Source organism: Gymnoscopelus microlampas, assembly GCF_963454915.1.
Source record: "Gymnoscopelus microlampas genome assembly, chromosome: 5".
Taxonomy (NCBI): domain Eukaryota; kingdom Metazoa; phylum Chordata; class Actinopteri; order Myctophiformes; family Myctophidae; genus Gymnoscopelus; species Gymnoscopelus microlampas.
This window is the reverse complement of record NC_139942.1, coordinates 47,342,914-47,361,671: the sequence shown is the minus strand read 5'-3', so window position 1 is coordinate 47,361,671 and position 18,758 is coordinate 47,342,914. Positions and strand designations below refer to the sequence as shown.

The window sequence follows — 18,758 nt, the reverse complement described above, 5'->3', positions numbered from 1 at the left end:
AGCCTGGTAAACCATCCCAGTCGCGGAATTCACATTTCATTTTCATTCAGCAGACTGCTGAAATCAAATGAAATGTGAATTCTGCAACTGGGATGGTCTACCAGGCTAACTCAAACCCTGACCCTAGCTTCAAGCTTGCTTAGTGAAGCTTTGGTTCTATTAAATCGCATTGAAACTATGATATGAGTGAGTCAATATCTCAAAAGTGCCTGCCGGTCCAGGGAATTGAACCGGGAACCTTTCGGTAACAAGTGCATGTGATGATTTGACCTAAACATAATCAGAATGTTATGGTTTGTTGTGCTGTGTAAAGGCGGTCCGCTATGGTACCTCAGTCCAGCGGATGACCTTGCCGTTGGCCTTGAATTCGGAACCGTGGAAGATCTTCACGCTGGTGATGGACTCCATGGACTTCCCGTCGATGGGGCTGATCACACTGTGGAACCAAAGATATTTAATTATTAAAAATACGCCATCCCAATTGGAGAAAGTAACAAGTTTTGGAACATATGAGGTTTCCACCCAGACAGAGAAGATGTGCTTTAATACCAACATCTATACTTAATGGTGGGAGTCAGATTTCGGTTGGCAGATAACATCGGCCTGCTGTAGGAACGGATTATCTAGACATTAAATTGATTTCACAATGAGGTCACAGTACACATTACAAGCCTTGTTCCTCCACACTGCAGCTGAACGTTGGATGGAACACGCATTTTTACATGCGAGTGCCTTGACTTCTTTTCCTTTTGCGTCTTATGACTGAGCGGTGAGGTTCTTTTGCAGCCTGCCTGTGTGCGCATGCCTGCGTAATACCAGTCTGACGTGGTCTATAACTAAGCGATGTGACGTAAGCTGTTATAATCAGTGGTGTATTTGGCCTCTATTCTTAGCTATTCTTCTTAATACATAAAAAATATACGTAGTTAGTGGCAGTGTCTGAGACAACGGATGCTGACTGAATGCGTGTGAGCGCGCATGCCGTCCGCAACTGGTTTCGTCCCACATCAAGTCACCATTTGACCAATTTGGCCCGGACCCCAAAATGAGTTTGACACCCCTGTGTTATATATGTTTGTTTTTAAAATCTTCAACTCAATCCTTGTTTAAATAACACTGATCGTTTGACTATAGTCTAACTATAATCTGTTGTTCCACCCTCCCTCCGTCAGCCTGGTCCCCGGTCCCTCCTTCTCACCCCTTGTTGAAGTTGTGGTCGTCTTCGGTCCACTGGACGTGGACGTGCTCCTGGTTGTCCTCCTGCTCAGCCTTCCCACAGACGATGGTGAAGTCCTTCATGTCCCTCAGGGCCTGCCGTAGAGAGTCCATGGTCTCTGCTGTAATCTGGACCATCACGCCATCTGACCACCACAGGGAGGGGGGAAAAAACAGAAGGCCCATTATCATCAACAATTAATCTATTTAAAAGTACTATACTGTACTGTTTATGATGAATTATAAAAACATGTACTTTTAATCAAATAATGCCTTTTCAATGGAACCGTTGTACGACAAAGTATAAAATAGGACATAAGTGGTTAATCAGACTAATTGATTTAGTTGATTATAAAATGTATTTTAGAATTATTTTGTGTTGATTTATTGATATATAAAAAATATACAGAGAAAAAAGAATAGAAATAGAAAAGAATATTCTATATTATTATCGAATAATCACTATACATGTTACAGTAAACGATACGGTCTTATAGCACTTATATACTCATTGTGAGCTGGTAGATCGGCTATTTTCGCTATTCATCATCATACCACGAAGTATACAGTGCTAGAGTTTTTTAATGCCCACAAACTGGACTGTTAACAGAGAGTTCTCACCTTCTACAATGCTGGTCTTGGCGAGGTAACCCGATGAGGCTTTCAAAGCACCGCTGAACACAAAGAAGCAGGCGCCAGTCACTGGAAGACCAAGAAAAGGAAACATTTAACCAAAATAACTTTCAATTCAACTTAACTAATCCTCGAGGGGGGGGGGGGACTCTCGGGGCGAACAGAGATCATCAGGCAACAATGATGCAATGAGGCCGAACGGAGATGGAGAGATGAGATGTTGAGAGACGTCCCTCTACGTCAGTGGTTCTCAACCTTTGCAGGCCGCGATCCCCCAAAATAATCGTATTTGAACTGGAGACCCCCCACCCTGACAAGCACTTGGAATTGCAGGAGTTGAGACATAACATTTTGTTTGACTCAGTTCCCACAGATAAATATTATGATCTATGAAATAGCAGATCTACAAGCTCGCGTTGCGAGGCGTTGTGAGCTTGTAGATTGGCTATTTTCTTATATTATTTGACAATTTGGCCAATGTTTGACCAGTTTATTTATAGTATATAGTTTGTTGATTACTTTTGATGCAGTAATGGTCTTTTTTATTTTCTATCTTTTTTTTTGGTATTAAAAAGGTCTTAAAAGTCCTTACATTGTCACTTCACTGTCATCTGGGGACCCCCCCAAAATCATGGGGGTCCCGACCTACAGGTTGAGAACCCCTGCTCTACGCTACAGGGATGAGGTGGTGGAGGGGACAGCAATGCTGGCAGCATGCTTCAAAAGAAAGTCAAACTTTTTAGGGGGCTTGTCGAAACTCTCTGCAGACGAAATATTTTTATGCTTGATGTTTGGCTTTGTGTGCAGAATGTTAGAGGTCCACCCACTCTATATACTGGAACGGTGATTCTGCCACCTGGATCTCCACCGTTTGTTTGTTTTCATCAACCTCCAATGTGGAAATTTCTACCATTTCTGGCTAAAGACTCACAGTGGGCAAAGTTTGCGCTATATCTCTCCGTGAATTAATTGCCATCTGGTTGTGTTGGTAGTCCCTCAGAGAGCGATTATAGAGGTTTGGAAAGGTTCTTCAATAACTGACTAGGTTGTTGTGGGCAGATATTAGAAATAAATGGATATAAATCATGAAGGCGTTTCCTCACCAATCACACATTGCAGTGTGTTTTTGAGTGGTGCCGAAGGCAACCACTCCTATACATGACTTTGTCCGTGTGTCCGTATGTATGTATGTATGTATGTATGTATGTATGTATGTATGTATGTATGTATGTATGTTTGTCCACAAACATTGATGACAACATCAATACGGGGGTCAATACGAGGCTCATCAAAGGCACCACTCACTTCACACAGGGTGTGATTTTTTACCTTTACATGGCTGGTGGTGGATGCTGATGGCCTGGGTCTGGTAGTTATTAGTTACCTTTGCGGGGCTGGTGGTGGATGCTGATGGCCTGGGTCTGGTAGTTATTAGTTACCTTTACGGGGCTGGTGGTGGATGCTGATGGCCTGGGTCTGGTAGTTATTACTTACCTTTACGGGGCTGATGGTGGATGCTGATGGCCTGGGTCTGGTAGTTGCCGTCGTCGTTCTGAACGCACACCAAGTGTGAGTCCGCCCTGTCGTTGAAGCACGCCCCCATGGCCAGCACATGCTCGTTGGACTTGTTCATCGCCTTCATTAGCTGGAGGGACAAACATCCTCTGTGTATAATTAAGCTGCTTGACGGGGTGTTTGGGGACAGAAATGGTGTTAAGCCTTAATTGCGTCGGGCGCATGGGTGAAGTGTTTTTTTTTGTTAAGTGGGTTGCGTTCGAGATGACAGATTGGACGAGGAGGACACTGACACATTATGAATAGCATGGATATCATCACTCGCTAAGAAAAACAATTAATTTCCTTTCAGCGACTCGACGGCTGGCGTTTTCTTTGAAATCCGTCCTTCACAGCTTGGTAAATATGAAAATTAAAAATCTGGAGCCATTTTTAGCCCGCTCGCTGCGTTAACTCATTGAGACCTGAAGCCGATTCTACATGTCTCCTAAATCTCAACAGTATTCTGAAAAACGTATGTTTCTATATCAGTGGTGCTCAATCTTTTTCATGTCAAGGACCCCCAGAATTATATGTATTTGACCGCGGACCCCCATCAAAATATGTTGTTCCAGGGACCCACAGAAGCAACGATTTGAGTTAAAAATGTTCGCTTTAAAAATATACATATTCAAAGATTTGCACACATTTTCAAAAATAGCAGATCTACAAGCTTGTAGCTATGAGCTATGAGCTTGTAAATCTGCTATTTTTGAATAGCCCAAAGTGTAAAATAATGCTTTTTAGCTCAAATCAAAAAATAACACAGTTCCAGGTCTTAATGGGTTAAAGGCCCGTCTACATGTTGTTGTCAAACGGTCCCCGTTTCGTGTTACTGGGCTTCCATCTGTCACCGCGTTCAGCGGCCAAATGACACGGCCAGCACTGCCAGCCAAACCTACCACCGGCGCCGTTCGTCTTATAACAACAGGACAAGAAAATACCATTTACTTCACGGGAAAAACTATCACAGCCAAGGATGTACACCTGTTGTTACTGTTACACATATGTAGTGATTTCATCACGTCATCCACACAGGCTGAACATGCTTATTTTGGTGGCTAGGCCTGCTGAAAGTATATCACTGGCACTTTAGCCACTTAAATCCTCTATACTTAGTACAACGGACCGGAGTTGGCTCTGTACTTTTTCTGCTTGTTTCCTTCGCCAGAAACCAGTGGTGGAGAAAGTACTCAAATGTTTTACTTGAGTAAAAGTATCAATACCGCAATGTAGAAATACTCTGTTTCAAGTAAAAGGCCTGTGTTCAAAAATGCTACTTGAGTAAAAGTACAAAAGTATTGGCATCAAAATATATTTAAAGTACCAAAAGTAACAGTACTAAAATATTTGAAGCTTGTAGATTGGCTATTTTCAAATAGCCTATGTATAAAATAGGGCTAAAGAGGTTAATGTATGTTTTATAATATAATAACTTATATCTGCAAAGTAACTAGTAACTAAAGTCAAATAATTGTAGTGGAGTAAAAGTACAATATTTTTATAGAAGGAAAAGTAGAAGTAAAAGTATTGAAAATTGGCAATACTCCACTAAAGTAAAGAAATACCTCAACATTGTACTTAAGTACAGTACTTGAGTAAATGTACTGAATGAAACAGCAGCTTGTAGATCTGCCATTTCTGCTGAATGTTCCCCCCAGAATAGGGTGTGTGCTGGGATTCAAGTGGTTAAGCTCTCCGTGCTTCTAAAAACTCTGCTATAAATCTGACGGTTTATTTGTCACACTCCCGGTGTGTAAAAGGACCCTTACTCATCAACCATCGGTGAGGAAAGCACGAGCCAACGCCGCAGGCACCCCGATAACAGATGTACCCAGTTATATCAACGTCACTAGACTAGGACGGTGACGCAAAACAGTAAGGCAAACAGGAGGCATTTACATACGAGACAGAAGGAACTGTGCAGGCTTTCAAATGACGAACGTCTCACCTCATTGTAGCGGTTACTGGGGATCTTAATGCAGGTCTTCTTCACCTCCATGTCCACCACCAGACCTTTCACCACCGGCAACGTGTACTGGTAGTTACGGAAGTCCTACGGCACAAAGAAAGACAACGTGAAGTCTTCACTTCAACCACTTAAAAAGGGATAGTTCATGCAATTTATGTTTTCTTTCTGTCGATTAGTCACCCCATGGAGACTTGAATTCATGGATATGTTTTAGTTTTTGTCGTATTCCTAAGGCAATAATTTGATTACCAGCGGACCCGGTATGCAGCGGTTCCGGTAGGAGACACAAAGGAGACTGTTTGTGTCTCCTTCCGGAACCACTGCCGGTCATCAAATTATTAGTCTGGGAGGGTTAGCGTCGGAGCTTGGACAGCAGGGGCGCGGCCACTGCGTTGTGATTCAAATCAACAGCCAATGAAGAAAAGGGGGCGGGATCCACATGCAGTGGGTGTTGCATCTAAATAGGATCGACGGGAAGCAATTTCCCCTTGAGAAATTTCGGCCGCCATTGTTGTGTACTGCTGTTTGCCTCTCGTCGGACTTTTTAGACGAGTTGCACAGCTCTCAGACCGGTAAGAGGCGTGTCCGCTCAGATTCAGAGCGTAAGGTACATCCCGCCCACAAATACCAGGGCTCTGGCCCAGAAGTTCCTCGCCAGAGCTGGCGAAAACTTCTGGGAACTCAGATTATCAAATTATTGGCTTAGGAATGCGACAAAAACTAAAACATATCCATGAATTCAAGTCTCCATGGGGTGACTAATCGATAGAAGAAAGGTTATTTTTGGGGTGAACTATCCCTTTAACCACTTAAACCCTTAATGGTTAATAGTACCATATATTTGTTTATTTATCTCCCTTAAAATATTTTAAGAAAAGTGTTGGTGTCTCTACTGTATTTTAAATAGAGGACATCTCTCCCTTTTGAACCTCAATTTCATGTGAAGCAAGAAGAAGAATCGGGTTAAAAAAACACAAACAGAATACATCAGAAGTGGAAAACAAAGCTCTTACTGCTAGTAGGTTCATGATGGTGTGACCGGTTTCTCCAAAGAGAGGTTTTCTGAATCGTACGCTGAACAGCGGGCACGGATAGACTGGGGGAAAAAAGTATAAAATAAAGTATTCAGTTGTTACAGCATCGCAGTTTAACACACATCAACCTAGAATCACACTGAGGGTGCAGTCACACCGAACTTTGATTCTGCGTTTTTATTTTGGCGGAAATCTGCGAATAGCAACAAACCACTCCGTTCCCATTGAAAAGCATTGGCAGAATCCACCGCATAGGCAGAATCTAAGTTTGGTATGACTGCACGCACCCTAAAGGTACATTTGAGTCATAAAGGTGCTGTACAATGATGAAAAAAGCATTACATAAGAATAAAAACAGAATACCAATAAAATAGGAATAAAAAAAGAGAGAAGAACATGATATAATAGACAGAAAAATAAATGCACAGGAGGCAAAAACCTTACAAGACAAAGTGCTTGTGAAAGAAATGTGTTTTTTAGCAGCGTTTTAAAAGAATCAACTGACTCTGTGTTTTTTAATGCCAGAGGAGGGTGATTCAGTGGAGTGGGAGCTACAACTGTGAAGGCTCACTCACTCTTAGTTATTAGCCTAGATTAATGCCACTAGCATGGGCTGGCTTTCCCATTGGGTTAATTTTCTATCCCCGTGGGTGGAAGGGCCAGGTTCCCATCATGGTTTTACTACACTGAACTGGACAAACTTTGCTATACTCAAAAGATCATATCGTTGCTTTCAGAGAAGAAAAAAAACCTTGTATCTCCCTGCTTCAGCATTTTATGTGTTTTTTTTGGTAAATATATGCCTTATTTCGTTTCTTATTACAAGAGCGCCACGCAAAACTAGCAAAAACAGCAGATCTACAAGCTCACAACGTATGAGCTTATTATATAGATCTCCTATTTTCCTATAGGACACACAGTACACAGTATGTGCACACACAGTACGTGTGTGCACACGTACTGCTCTTGTTCCCACGCACACGCATGAATGAATGGTACACACCTGCTAATGACGTCAACAGTATAGCACCTCAGTATCAGTACACCACTGTGTGGGTTAATATAGGGAAAGTAGGGGGGCAGGGGGGGGGGTGGTTAATCCACACAAGCGCAAACTAAGACAGCGTTTTCAGCAGAACCCTACAAAGCTCCTTATAAACATCTATTTTTGTCCTTATCTCTGCAAAACAGCTGGAAACGAATCACGATATATTGATGTATCTGCTGGAGATCTAATTAGCCTGGAAACCCGTCTCACAAATCTCCTCAGGTGTCCTGCACCAAACCGCCCCAACAACAACACACTTTCCACTCGCTCCTTAGTTATTAGAGCGCACACAGGGTGGCATCATGGCATGTTCATTCCACTGTGTTGTTGTTGATGATGTTGAGAATCAGTGGTTTAACCCATTCAATCCGGGAAAGCATCTGTGTCATTTTAAGATTTCTTTGGCTATTAAAAAATAGCATATTTTTTTTAAATCGTGAAAATTTGTGCAAATCTTTGAACATATATATTTTCAAGCGAACATTTTTAACTTGTGTTACAACTTCTGGGGGTCCCTGGAACAAGTCCACGGCCAAATACATATACATTTGGGCGGTCCTTGACATGAAAAAGTTTGAGAACCACTAACAGCAACCTTTGTTTTTTTTTTTTTTTTAAACTGGACAGGATTTAGAAGACATTTGTAGAATCCCAGAAACAAAGATTTGAGTTACAAATGTTCGCTTAAAAATATATATTCAAAGATTTGCAAAAGAAATCATGATTTTTCAACAACAAAAAAAGCAGATCTACAAGCACTCGGCACCACGCTATGAGCTTGTATATCTGCTATTTTTTTAGTGTGTGTGTGTGTGTGTGTGTGTGTGTGTGTGTGTGTGTGTGTGTGTGTGTGTGTGTGTGTAAGTGTGTGACGGCCGATCTACACCAGACTTTTCAAAGCGAGCGTATGCGTGGTGCGTACAGCGCGTTTGTTTAGATCCAAGTGATTATCAATTATAGCGGCTACACCAGGCGCGCGGATACGCAAGTCGCACATACGCAGACTTTTAAAATAGGACTGGATCTAAAAGTGCGCGTGTGCGTATATGCGCGTGTGTGCGTCGTGTGTGCGAAAAAAGTCTGGTGTGTGCCGGCAGTAAGTGTGTGTGTGTGTGTGTGTGTGTGTGTGAGAGAGAGGCTGAGGCTCGCCAGGTGGTAGCTGTGTGCTGGCAGGTCTGATCTGACTGCAGGAGGAGGGGATTTATTTGGTGTGAGAAGAAGAAGTGCCTCTTCAGCCAAATCCCTCACAAGGCTTCATGACAATGTCATGAGGTAAAAAACACTGGTTCTCAAATGTTTTCATGTCAATGACCCCCAAATTGATATGTGTTTTGTGCCAAGGACCCCCAAAAGAGAAGATTTGTGTTAGAAAATACCAAAACAATTCAAAATCTTCCAAACATTTTCGGGGAAAAAAACAGAAAAAACAAAAAAAACTAATAGCAGATCCCCCAGGGGTCCTTAAGGGGGGGGGGGGGGCAAATAGAGCATCACAATCATTTTAACCACTTTATCCATTTATATGTTGGCTATTCAAAAATAGCAGATCTTCAAGCTCACACTGCGAGCTTGTACATCTGCTATTTTTTTTTTAATCGTAAATCGTGTTTGATAAAATGTGAATCATTTTGATTTATTTTTTTACACAAATCTTCTCTTCTGGGAGGTCCCTGGCGCAAAAACATGTCAGATGGGGTTCATCCCCACGGTCAAATACCCTTCAATATGGGGGTCCTTGGCACGGAAAAACTTTGAGAACCACCGCCATATACAGTCACTTACATCGGTACTCTGCCCCCAGCCGCAGCATGAGGCGGATGGGGAACACCTTGGCCCACGGCGTCTCCCACTTCTGGATGAGGATGCCGAACAGGTAGGGCGGGTTGGGGAGCAGCAGGTCCTGCAGGGACTGGAAGGACGGGCTGATGTAGAGGAAGCCGCCGTGCTCCTTACTGCCCAGGAAGCTCTGGGTGAAGAACGAGTGACTCAGGTGGCTCAGCACGTTCCCTGCGTGGTCGGAAGAGGAAGGAGGAGGAAAGCAAGGTCATTAGAAGTTAACCTCTAATTCTATTAACTTAATAGAACTACTGATTTAGCAAGGTCATTAGACGTTAACTTCTAATTCTATTAACTTAACCCATTGAGCCCTGAGGTTCCGATTCTACAAATGTCTTCTAAAACTGTTTTCTGTATCAGTGTTTCTATATCAGTGGTGCTCAAACCTTTTCATGTCAAGGACCCCCAAAATGATATTTATTTGGCCGCGGACCCCCATCTAAAAATATGTTGTTCCAGGGACCCCCAGAAGTATATTAATTTGCACACATTTTCTCGATTTTCCAAAAATAGCAGATCTGCAAGCTCGTAGCGCGGCACTCGGTGCCGCGCTATGAGCTTGTATATCTGCTATTTTTGAATAGCCAAAGTGTAAAATAATGCTTTTTTAGCTCAAATCTAAAAGTGACACAGATGCGTCCCAGGTCTTAAAGGGTTAATAGAACTACTGATTGTCATTAGAAGTTAACTTCTAATTCTATTAACTTAATAGAGCTACTGATTTAGAAGGCATTTGTAGACCTCGGCCTCAGGTCAAACCAATAAAAATAATGACTGAAATAAAAATGAGGCTTTGCCAAAAAAGAAAACAGTACAGTACTTTGTGTTAGACAAAATAATATCTAAAACAAACTAGAATCATAGAGAAAATGTTCTTAGTTTTCATCTTTGTCAATGTATTGACATGCCTAAAGCTAGGCATAATACTGATTTTTGAGCTATTTTCTATCTCTGTATGCAGTCAGTGAACAGAAGGACTTGGATCCTGTTCAAAGGTTCGTTCAGAACGGGAAGGCTGAACGAACCTGATCTCCACTGACTCTAGTATATCTCTGTGTACCATTTTAACTGTAAATATATACATATTTTTTAAAGGCATGATGATGTTGAGTTTTTATTACACAATACTTTGACTAATAAAAAATGGCCAAACTATAATAATCATGGAATAAAGTGCTGATGGGAGGAGATGAAGGTTAATGTATTTGTTAATGATTTATTCAGATAGGACAGTGGAGGGTGAGAGCCAGGATGAAGGGCGTTTGCATCATGCCCCCCATGCAGGGACATTACGCTTAGACAGTCAGTGGAGTAAAAAAAAAAAGAAGTGTATTCTTTAATTTATCCAAGCTTGTACAGTAGTTCTGCTATTTTTGCTACTTTTGTATGACACTTTCATACGACAAAGTATAAAATGGGGCAGGGGTCTTCAACGTTTTCAGCTCAAGGACCCCCTAGCTGAGAGAGAGACGACGCAGGGACCCCCATACATTGCATACAGATTAAACTTTTTGATAGATTTCATAGATAGCGTCATTGACTATCATCAGTGCTGTGTAAATTAATATGTTTTGTTCATTTCAGACATTTAGCCACTTAAACATTCAATACGCGAGGCGTTGTGAGCTTGTAGATCTGCTATTTTCGGCTAATGTTCATCAGAATAGAGATGCTAGGGTTCAAGTGGTTAGTGCAAAAAAACAAATCCTATCACACATAGATTTGGCGGACCCCCTGGAGTAACTCTGAGGACCCCCTAGGGGTCCCGGACCCCCTGTTGAAGACCCCTGAAATAGGGCATTGATTGACATAAAAAGAAAAGACATAAACCTCCAAAACTGTTACTTTTCAGGATTCAAAAATAGCAATAGCTTTTGATGCTTTTGCGTGACGAAATAGTACGATCAAGTAGGGCGTTCATTTACAGGAAAAAACACAAAAAGTTAGAATATGGAGATAAGAGGTTTCTGCCTCGACAGCAACGGTATGGAGATACAAGGATTTCTGCCCCGACCGTCCGCTGCACTATGGTACGACCGGTGTCTTCCGGCCGCCGGCCGCAACCAGAGGACGGCGGTTCAAGGGCAACCGCAACGTAGAGGCGGTGAGCAGAGAGCGGGTGTCCTTTCTCACTAGTGTCATTCTGCTCACGTGGCCACTTTTATAACCCCACACACACACACACACACACACACACACACACACACACACACGTAGGAACAAATGAGAGGAGCGAGGAAAAGATGGGGAGGTGTGAGAGGAGGTCGGAGGAGCAGGAGGGAAATGAGGAGAGGAGTTATAGTGGAGGAGGAAAAGATGGCTTATAACCGTCTTAAAGGAGTATTTCACCCAAAGGGTGTCCTTTGAGTCAAGACTCCGCCGGTCATCAAATTATTGGCTCATAGGGTTTGTAATTGATAGAAAATAAGAGGATTTATTTGGGTAAACTACTCCTTTAAGCCCTATTTCCAAAAATAGTAATAGTGGTGAAAACGGAGAAAGAAAGGCTTGTAGATCAAGGTCACAGCAAATTGCAAGCTTATAGATCAGTTATTTTCAGTTTGTTGAATTTCCTTTAAAATAAGAAAAGTTACATTTTGAAGAACATTTTAAAACGTTTGAGATGTTCACCTTTAATGGTGAAAATGTCAAAGAACAGGCCTGCCCAAAATAGGGACAGCAGGTTGAAAGTACTTAATGTTGCAGTAGAAAGGTCAGCTACAGAGGCATTAGAAACAGAGAGAGAGCAAGAGAGAGCAAGAGAGAGCAAGAGAGAGCGAGAGAGAGCGAGAGAGAGAGAGAGAGAGAGAGAGAGAGAGAGAGGCAGATGATGGAGGAAGTGTGAGAAAAGGAAGGCAGAGAAGACAGGGTATTGGAATTCTAATTCTCATCCTTTGAAGGGCTGAATATGAAGGGCTCCGTGGCTTAGTACGTGTCAGTTTATTCTTCCAGATTATTCCATGTGGATAAAAGAAAGGCTTAATCTACCGCCAGAAAAACACGGAGAGCTGATGGTCAGTCAGCAGCACACCGACTAAGAGCTAATAATACATACTTTTGCTCGAAGAAAATAACGTCGAGCAAAAGTATGTTGCTAACTAATAACTAGGTTTAAAGCCTAATGCAAAAAATAGCGGACCTACAAGCTCACAACGTGTCGCATCCGCGACACGTTGTGAGCTTGTAGGTCAGCTATTTTCAGCGTGTGCCACCGTCATACGACAAGCATAAAAATCAGGCTTATGACCCTGACAGCCGTGCGAGCTCCGCCTGCAACCTTGTATTACACACGTGGGACTTCGTGTTACTAATTATCTCAGGAGAGGTTAACGACCGTCGGATGATGGTACGTAAAATATAAAAGCAAAAACAGCAACCCTAGCAATAGCAAACGGCGAGGGACTCCGTGTGGAACCAGAGCGACAGCCACGTTACGTAGATCTGAAACGACAGCGACAACACGCTTCCTTCCGTTCCGCCGTCGAGCCCGAGTTTGCAGGCGAGCTGTGAATATGTAACCACCAGAACAAGCCCGGGGGAGGTAAAGAAAGCCGTCAAAGTCACCCGATATTAGCTTGTGCTCACTTCGCGGCATGTGGAGGGAGCAGAGAAAAATGATCAGACCAAAAAACTTGGACCTGGAACGCTATAAAAATGTAAGATGACAAAATGATTTTTGTGGAGTTCTTTCTCCTGCTTGGATGAAATTGGTATCCTGACCTGAACATTTATTTTCTGTAAAGAGCCGGAGAGACGGGGCGACCCCTGTTACTGATATAGCAATGATTACTATCACAATAGAGGTTTAACTTTTGAACAGAAATCCTCTTTCTTTCTTTCTTTCTTTCTAAAAAAAAACATTTTACACATCTTACAAGGTGACACAAATGTTTGTGCCATATCTTTTGGGGGGTATTCCCGTGGAGGCCAGAGACTCGGCTCAGTGGCGGTGCCACGCTGACCTGGTTTCCTAAACCAGAGCGGCCGAGGGCCAGCCGTCTCCACGGGCCTCCAGACAGAGCTGGGACATTACGTCAGTACTAGGGGTTAGCTCATACTTCAACTTGGCCAGCAGCTCGCTGTGACAGAATGGACCTCACCTGAGGATCTCCGTGGTGAACTGCTAATGAGCTGCTATTGTCCCCATGAGGGGCCCACCACGCTGGAGGTGGGTCTCCTTTCTTACGGTATATGTGGGCCTCCTGGTGGAGCTCTGTATCCGGTTCTTTTATTTCATTTTTTAAAACAGACAATGACTGAGAATTATCTTTAAGACCACTCAGGGTCTAAGAACACCCCCGATGGCCTAGTGGTTAAGGCGCATACCACATATAGGCTCTAATACCTAGTCTGACAGCGAGTCGCAGGTTCAATTCCCGAGCCCAACGACCTTTGTCACTCACGTTTCTTTCTCCCTGTTACTGTCATTCAAAAAAAAAAACTCTACTATCCAATAAAGGCAGAAAATCCCTTAAACAAATAGTGGATCTAAAAGCTCATAACACGACACGTTATTATGAGCTTGTAGAGAGAAGTGCAAGTACTAGAGTTATGGGTTCGACCATGGACGATGTCGTAGGCAAACTGTAAATCGTGACGTTGGTCCTCGACAGTCCTTGACGCGCGACAAGTGGTGGAACGAATTTATGTGAAGACAAATCGAGTTTGCCTCCTCCTACCTCAATTACTTCCTCTGCGGTACAGCGGAGAAGACTAGTTTGTTAGCTCAGATATAATTAATATCTGAGCTAACAAACTGTATAATTTCGGTACAATCTCAGAGTTAAATTAACATTGATTTTACAATATAAATTGGGGTCCCAGAGATGGAAATGCCATTAAATGGGGGTCCGTAGCCTAATGCATGTCAAACTGGGGGTCCTTGAAATTAAAATGGTTGAGAATCACTGCTAGATCCGTAAAAATCTTCTCTTATGGGGGTCCCTGGCATGTCAAGTGTCAATTTGGGGGTCCTTGACATGAAAAAGTTTGAGAACCACTGGTTTAGAAGGCATTTTTAGAATCGTCCTCAGGTCTTAACCCATTAATACCTGGAACGCATCTGTGTCAATTTAGATTTCTTTAGCTATTCAAAAATAGCAGATATACAAGCTCATAGTGCGGCACCGAGTGCCGCACTATGAGCTTGTAGATCTGCTATTTTTGAAAAATCTTGACTTTTTTTTTTTTTTCCCAAAAACTGTTAGGATTTCGATTGTTTTTTAAGAATCGCCTCAGGTCTTAATGGGTTAATGGGTTCAGGTCTTCATGGGTTTAAGTGGTTTGAACCCTGGTGGTGTTGTGCTTTACCGGTCAGGGCCTCCTGGTAGAGGTGTACGAAGTGGGTGAAGATGTCCTTGGGGATGGTCTTCTCATCGGGCAAACACTGCAGCAGGATCACCACCTCCGCCTGGCCCACTGCGTGCATGCCCTTAGTGGTGGCGTACCAACACTTCCTGTTCACATCTGTAGGAACGAGAGCAGCATGTCAGAAAAGGACAGTAGCGTGTCACGTCGAGTAATGCCTGCGGCGTCGAACGCCACAACGTGGTCGATCTACGAGCTCTGCGACTCGTCGGGTGCTCGCAGAGCGGCTATTTTCGGCGCGAGACACTAGCGCACTAGCTGAGCTAGTGTCTCGCGCCGAAAGCTGCCGCGAGCTTGTAGATCTGCTATTTTTGAAAAATCTTGAAAATGGGTTCAAATCTTTGAATGTATACATTTTTTAAAGCAAACAATTTTAACTCAAATCGTTGCTTCTGGGGTTCCCTGGAACAAAATATTTTGAGATTGGGGGTCGGCGGCCAAATACATATAATTTTGGGGGTCCTTGGCATGAAAAAGTTTGAGCAGCACTGAAATAGCAACATGTGTTTTTTCAGAAAGATTTAGAAGACGTTTTGTAGAATGGGCCTCAGGTCTTTAGGCCCATAATAAATCAGTCGATGGGGAACTCACAATTCACCAGCTTCACCATGGCCAGTAGGTTGGCGTTGAGCACGAACACCAGAGGGTCCGGGCCTCCCTCTTCCAGCTGCTGCATGAGGACGATCTCCGACGGCCTCTCCTCCACCGCGTAGTCTGAGCCGAGCAACCGGGGGAAGGAGGAGTCAGGGTTAAGTCAGGGCGGATGGACGCCCCGGGAAGAAAAGAGGATCGAAAAGGAGAGATTTGGGTGAAAGGAGAGGGGCAGAGGATATTCCAAAATGAAGAAAACCAGACTGAGTCGTGATACTTTCCCGTAGTGCTCGCGTGACCAGACGATCGGAGATCTACTAACCACCTAATACGTCTGGGAACTTCTACATTTAATGTAGGAACGGCCGGCTAAAAAAAACCTTCGCCTAATCCTGATACTGTCTCAGTATGAAGTCTTTGTTTTTTTTTGTTTTTTTTCTGTTTCCACCCAGTTTTTCTAGCCCCTACATTTAATTTAGAAGTCACTAGATGAGGGGTCTTCAATAGGGGGTCCGGGACCCCTAGGGGGTCCTCGGAGTTACTCCAGGGGGTCCGCCAAATCTTTGTGTGATAGGATTTGTTTTTTTGCATTAACCACTTGAACCCTAGCATCTCTATATTCTGATGAACATTAGCCGAAAATACCAGATCTACAAGCTCACAACGCCTCGCGCTGCGAGGCGTTGTGAGCTTGTAGATCTGGTATTTTCGGCAAAGAGGTTTGGTGTAGAGGGGAAAAGAAGCAAATCAAGTACCAAGTATTGAATGTCTGTATTAAATGTCTGAAATGAACAAAAAATATTAATTTGCACAGCACTGATGATAGTCATTGACGCTACCTATGAAATCTATGAAAAAGTTTAATCTGTATGCAATGTATGGGGGTCCCTGCTTCGTCTCTCTCTCTCAGCTAGGGGGTCCTTGAGCTGAAAACGTTGAAGACCCCTGCACTAGACATTTCGATGGGCAGAAATCTCAGATCATCTGGCTATGCGAGTCCTACCTTTCCCCCGTGCTTATAGGCAAACAGTTACAAGCAATTTAGGATCCGTGGATCCTCTCTGTGAGTGAACATACAACATCCCTCACATTTACCATCGGCAATGAGTGGCAGTGGCGGTGAACATGAGAGCCGTGGTGGCACAAACGCAGGTTACAAACACACACACATACTGTACATACAGTACAACACGCCACCGAATGGGTGCCGAGCCAAAACGCAGCTCAGGGTGCAATGAGGCAGCGGAATGGTGAGGATGAAGGCAAGCACCTGTGATGTGGCCTCCCATACCTCCTTTGACTCCGGTGGAGATGAGGATGGGAGGGAGTCCGTCCTCCGGTATCAGACTGAGGGAGCTGCCCACGGGGCTGCCCACCACCGGGGCGGCGGGGGCGTGGGCCGCCTAATGGGAGGGGAGGGGAGGGGAGGGGGGTGGGTGAGGGGTGGAGGAAGAGAGAGGAAGAGGTCACAAATACAGACTCTTGTTCTGAACGGAGATATCCACCTATCTGAAGCTAAACCCACACTATTTTAACTTCATGTCTTCGAGGACAGAACCAGCTGCAGTTTTGGACTGGTGGATTTCGGGTAGCATCACCTAATCGACTAAAATATTAATTGTAACACATTCTATTTACAAGTCACAACACGACTAACAGCATATCTTGAGAGTCCTTTAAAGGGAGGAATAATTAAAAAGCAGTAAGGGGTGTGAATTCTCCACGGTGCCTTCCGGCTTGGCCCGGGTGCTCCAATAATGAACACAAGTGGCCGTGTAGGAGGGTGTGAAGCCAGCACGGGAGGGTGGTCTCTGTCACTGACACTGCATTACTGGTTGGTTGGAGGGGGGCCTGTTCAGCAGGGAGCGGAAGTGAGAGGAATGCCATGTTTCTCTGCCTATGTTACGGCCTCCCGTTGAAACTCCTCACCGTCAGGTGAAAAAGAAGTGCCACTGGTGATGTCACATGATTCAGAATAGGGGTTGGTGGGGGTGGGTAATTGGCATAACTAATAAATTAAGTGAAAAATGAAGAAAGAATAATCAGTAAGGGGAACCAGTGAAAACAGAAGTGAGCACTTGCATGTTGCTAAGCACACCGCTTAGCTTGTTTATAAATAGTCAGTCAACAAGAGGAACCTCTGGTGAACCGGTCCACTTGTACTGCTGAGCTTGCAACAGCATGACTTTAGTGATGGTCGTCATGGGGGAATGCCAGACGTCATAGAAACAGAAAGTGCAGACCGACCACGTGACTAGCATGGTAGCAGCATAGATAAAATGATCAAATGTTGTAACAATCAATCGGTTCAACTGTCCATGAAGTAGTCCCAACAGTTTTCATTCTGCATCCAGAATGCACTTTGTGCTGTCCTGCATTAAACAGCCACAGACACAATGCTTTGATCTGTACAAGTACAACTTTAAATCTGTGAATTAACCAATTTTGTATGGTAGAGTACGTTAATACCAGGCCACAGAGCCCCACTTGATAAAATGTTTTATCTACACTGTAAAATGTTGATCTAACTCTGAGAGTGTGCGGATGGAACCAATTGGTTCCATTTCTACACACTCAGAGGCTCGGACACGTAAGGGTCCATTTGGACCGCTGGTGGTCACTGACACCGGACCCGAAAATCAGTGTGCCACAACTACTGTACAACAACAACAGGGGTGAACGATATACGGTAGTTACAGTTACAGTGCTTTGTGTGGACGGCCCTTTAACTCAGCCAAAGCCAATGTGGAATGCTCCTTTTGAACCTTGTTTACTAGCGGTTTGTGGCTCTTGACCCCTTCTCACCATGATGCCTGGACAAAGGCAGCCTCTGTATAAGCGCTACACCCCCCCCTTCCCCGCCCCCCCCCAGCAACAAACAATGTGTGGCAGCTCGGTCCTAACAAGCTAATCTAATGGCATTAGCTGTAAAATGAATGTTGTGCAGGTGACTCGTGACGGTGCCAGCCTACCTCAGAGGACTCAGCACCAGCAGCAGATTTGTTGGAGGAGGAGGAGGGGGACGAGGTGGGGCTGTCGCTCAGAGGTTTGGGGGACGACTCCTCCGCCGTGTCCCCGTTGGGCAAGACGCCGTCGGCGAACCACACCCTCCTCTGCTCACGCGACAGCGACCCTGGAAGTGAGGGACGAAGCAGTGGTTCTCAAACTTTTTTACATTTCAAGGACCCCCCTAGTTTTTTGGTATGCATTAAGGCCACGGACCCCAATAACTCTGAGAGTGCACGAATGGAGCCAAATGGATCCATTTGGTTCCATTCGTATACACTCGCAGAGTTAGAGACCAATAACTAAGGGTCCATTTGGTCCCCAACTATCAATGATTTATCAGGGGACCCCCTGGAATTCACCTCAAGGACCCCACTTTGAGAACCACCGCAGTAAATAAATTATGTGATTCATTCCGACGAATAAACAAACCCACCCTCAAACAAGCACACACACATGCACACTAAGCCTGACCTCGATTAGTCGAATAATCGATCGAGGG

General features: G+C 44.0%; 1 protein-coding gene across 3 annotated transcripts in view; it reads right to left on the bottom strand.

Moving 5' to 3' along the window:
* Positions 1–18,758, bottom strand: part of zfyve9a (zinc finger, FYVE domain containing 9a) — a 51,473-nt gene that overhangs the window by 8,577 nt on the left and 24,138 nt on the right. The window contains exons 7-18 of one of the 3 annotated variants that reach the window (XM_084058543.1): positions 18,223–18,383; positions 16,521–16,653; positions 15,251–15,373; positions 14,603–14,758; positions 9,239–9,463; positions 6,388–6,470; positions 5,354–5,458; positions 3,374–3,493; positions 3,233–3,263; positions 1,837–1,917; positions 1,199–1,361; positions 331–436 (exon numbers count right to left, since the gene is read on the bottom strand). In XM_084058543.1, coding sequence (XP_083914669.1) covers positions 331–436; positions 1,199–1,361; positions 1,837–1,917; positions 3,233–3,263; positions 3,374–3,493; positions 5,354–5,458; positions 6,388–6,470; positions 9,239–9,463; positions 14,603–14,758; positions 15,251–15,373; positions 16,521–16,653; positions 18,223–18,383 — 1,487 coding nt within the window. Of the gene's footprint in view, positions 1–330; positions 437–1,198; positions 1,362–1,836; positions 1,918–3,232; positions 3,264–3,342; positions 3,494–5,353; positions 5,459–6,387; positions 6,471–9,238; positions 9,464–14,602; positions 14,759–15,250; positions 15,374–16,520; positions 16,654–18,222; positions 18,384–18,758 lie in introns of all 3 variants that reach the window. The other 2 variants (XM_084058542.1, XM_084058544.1) reach the window with 2 other exon arrangements.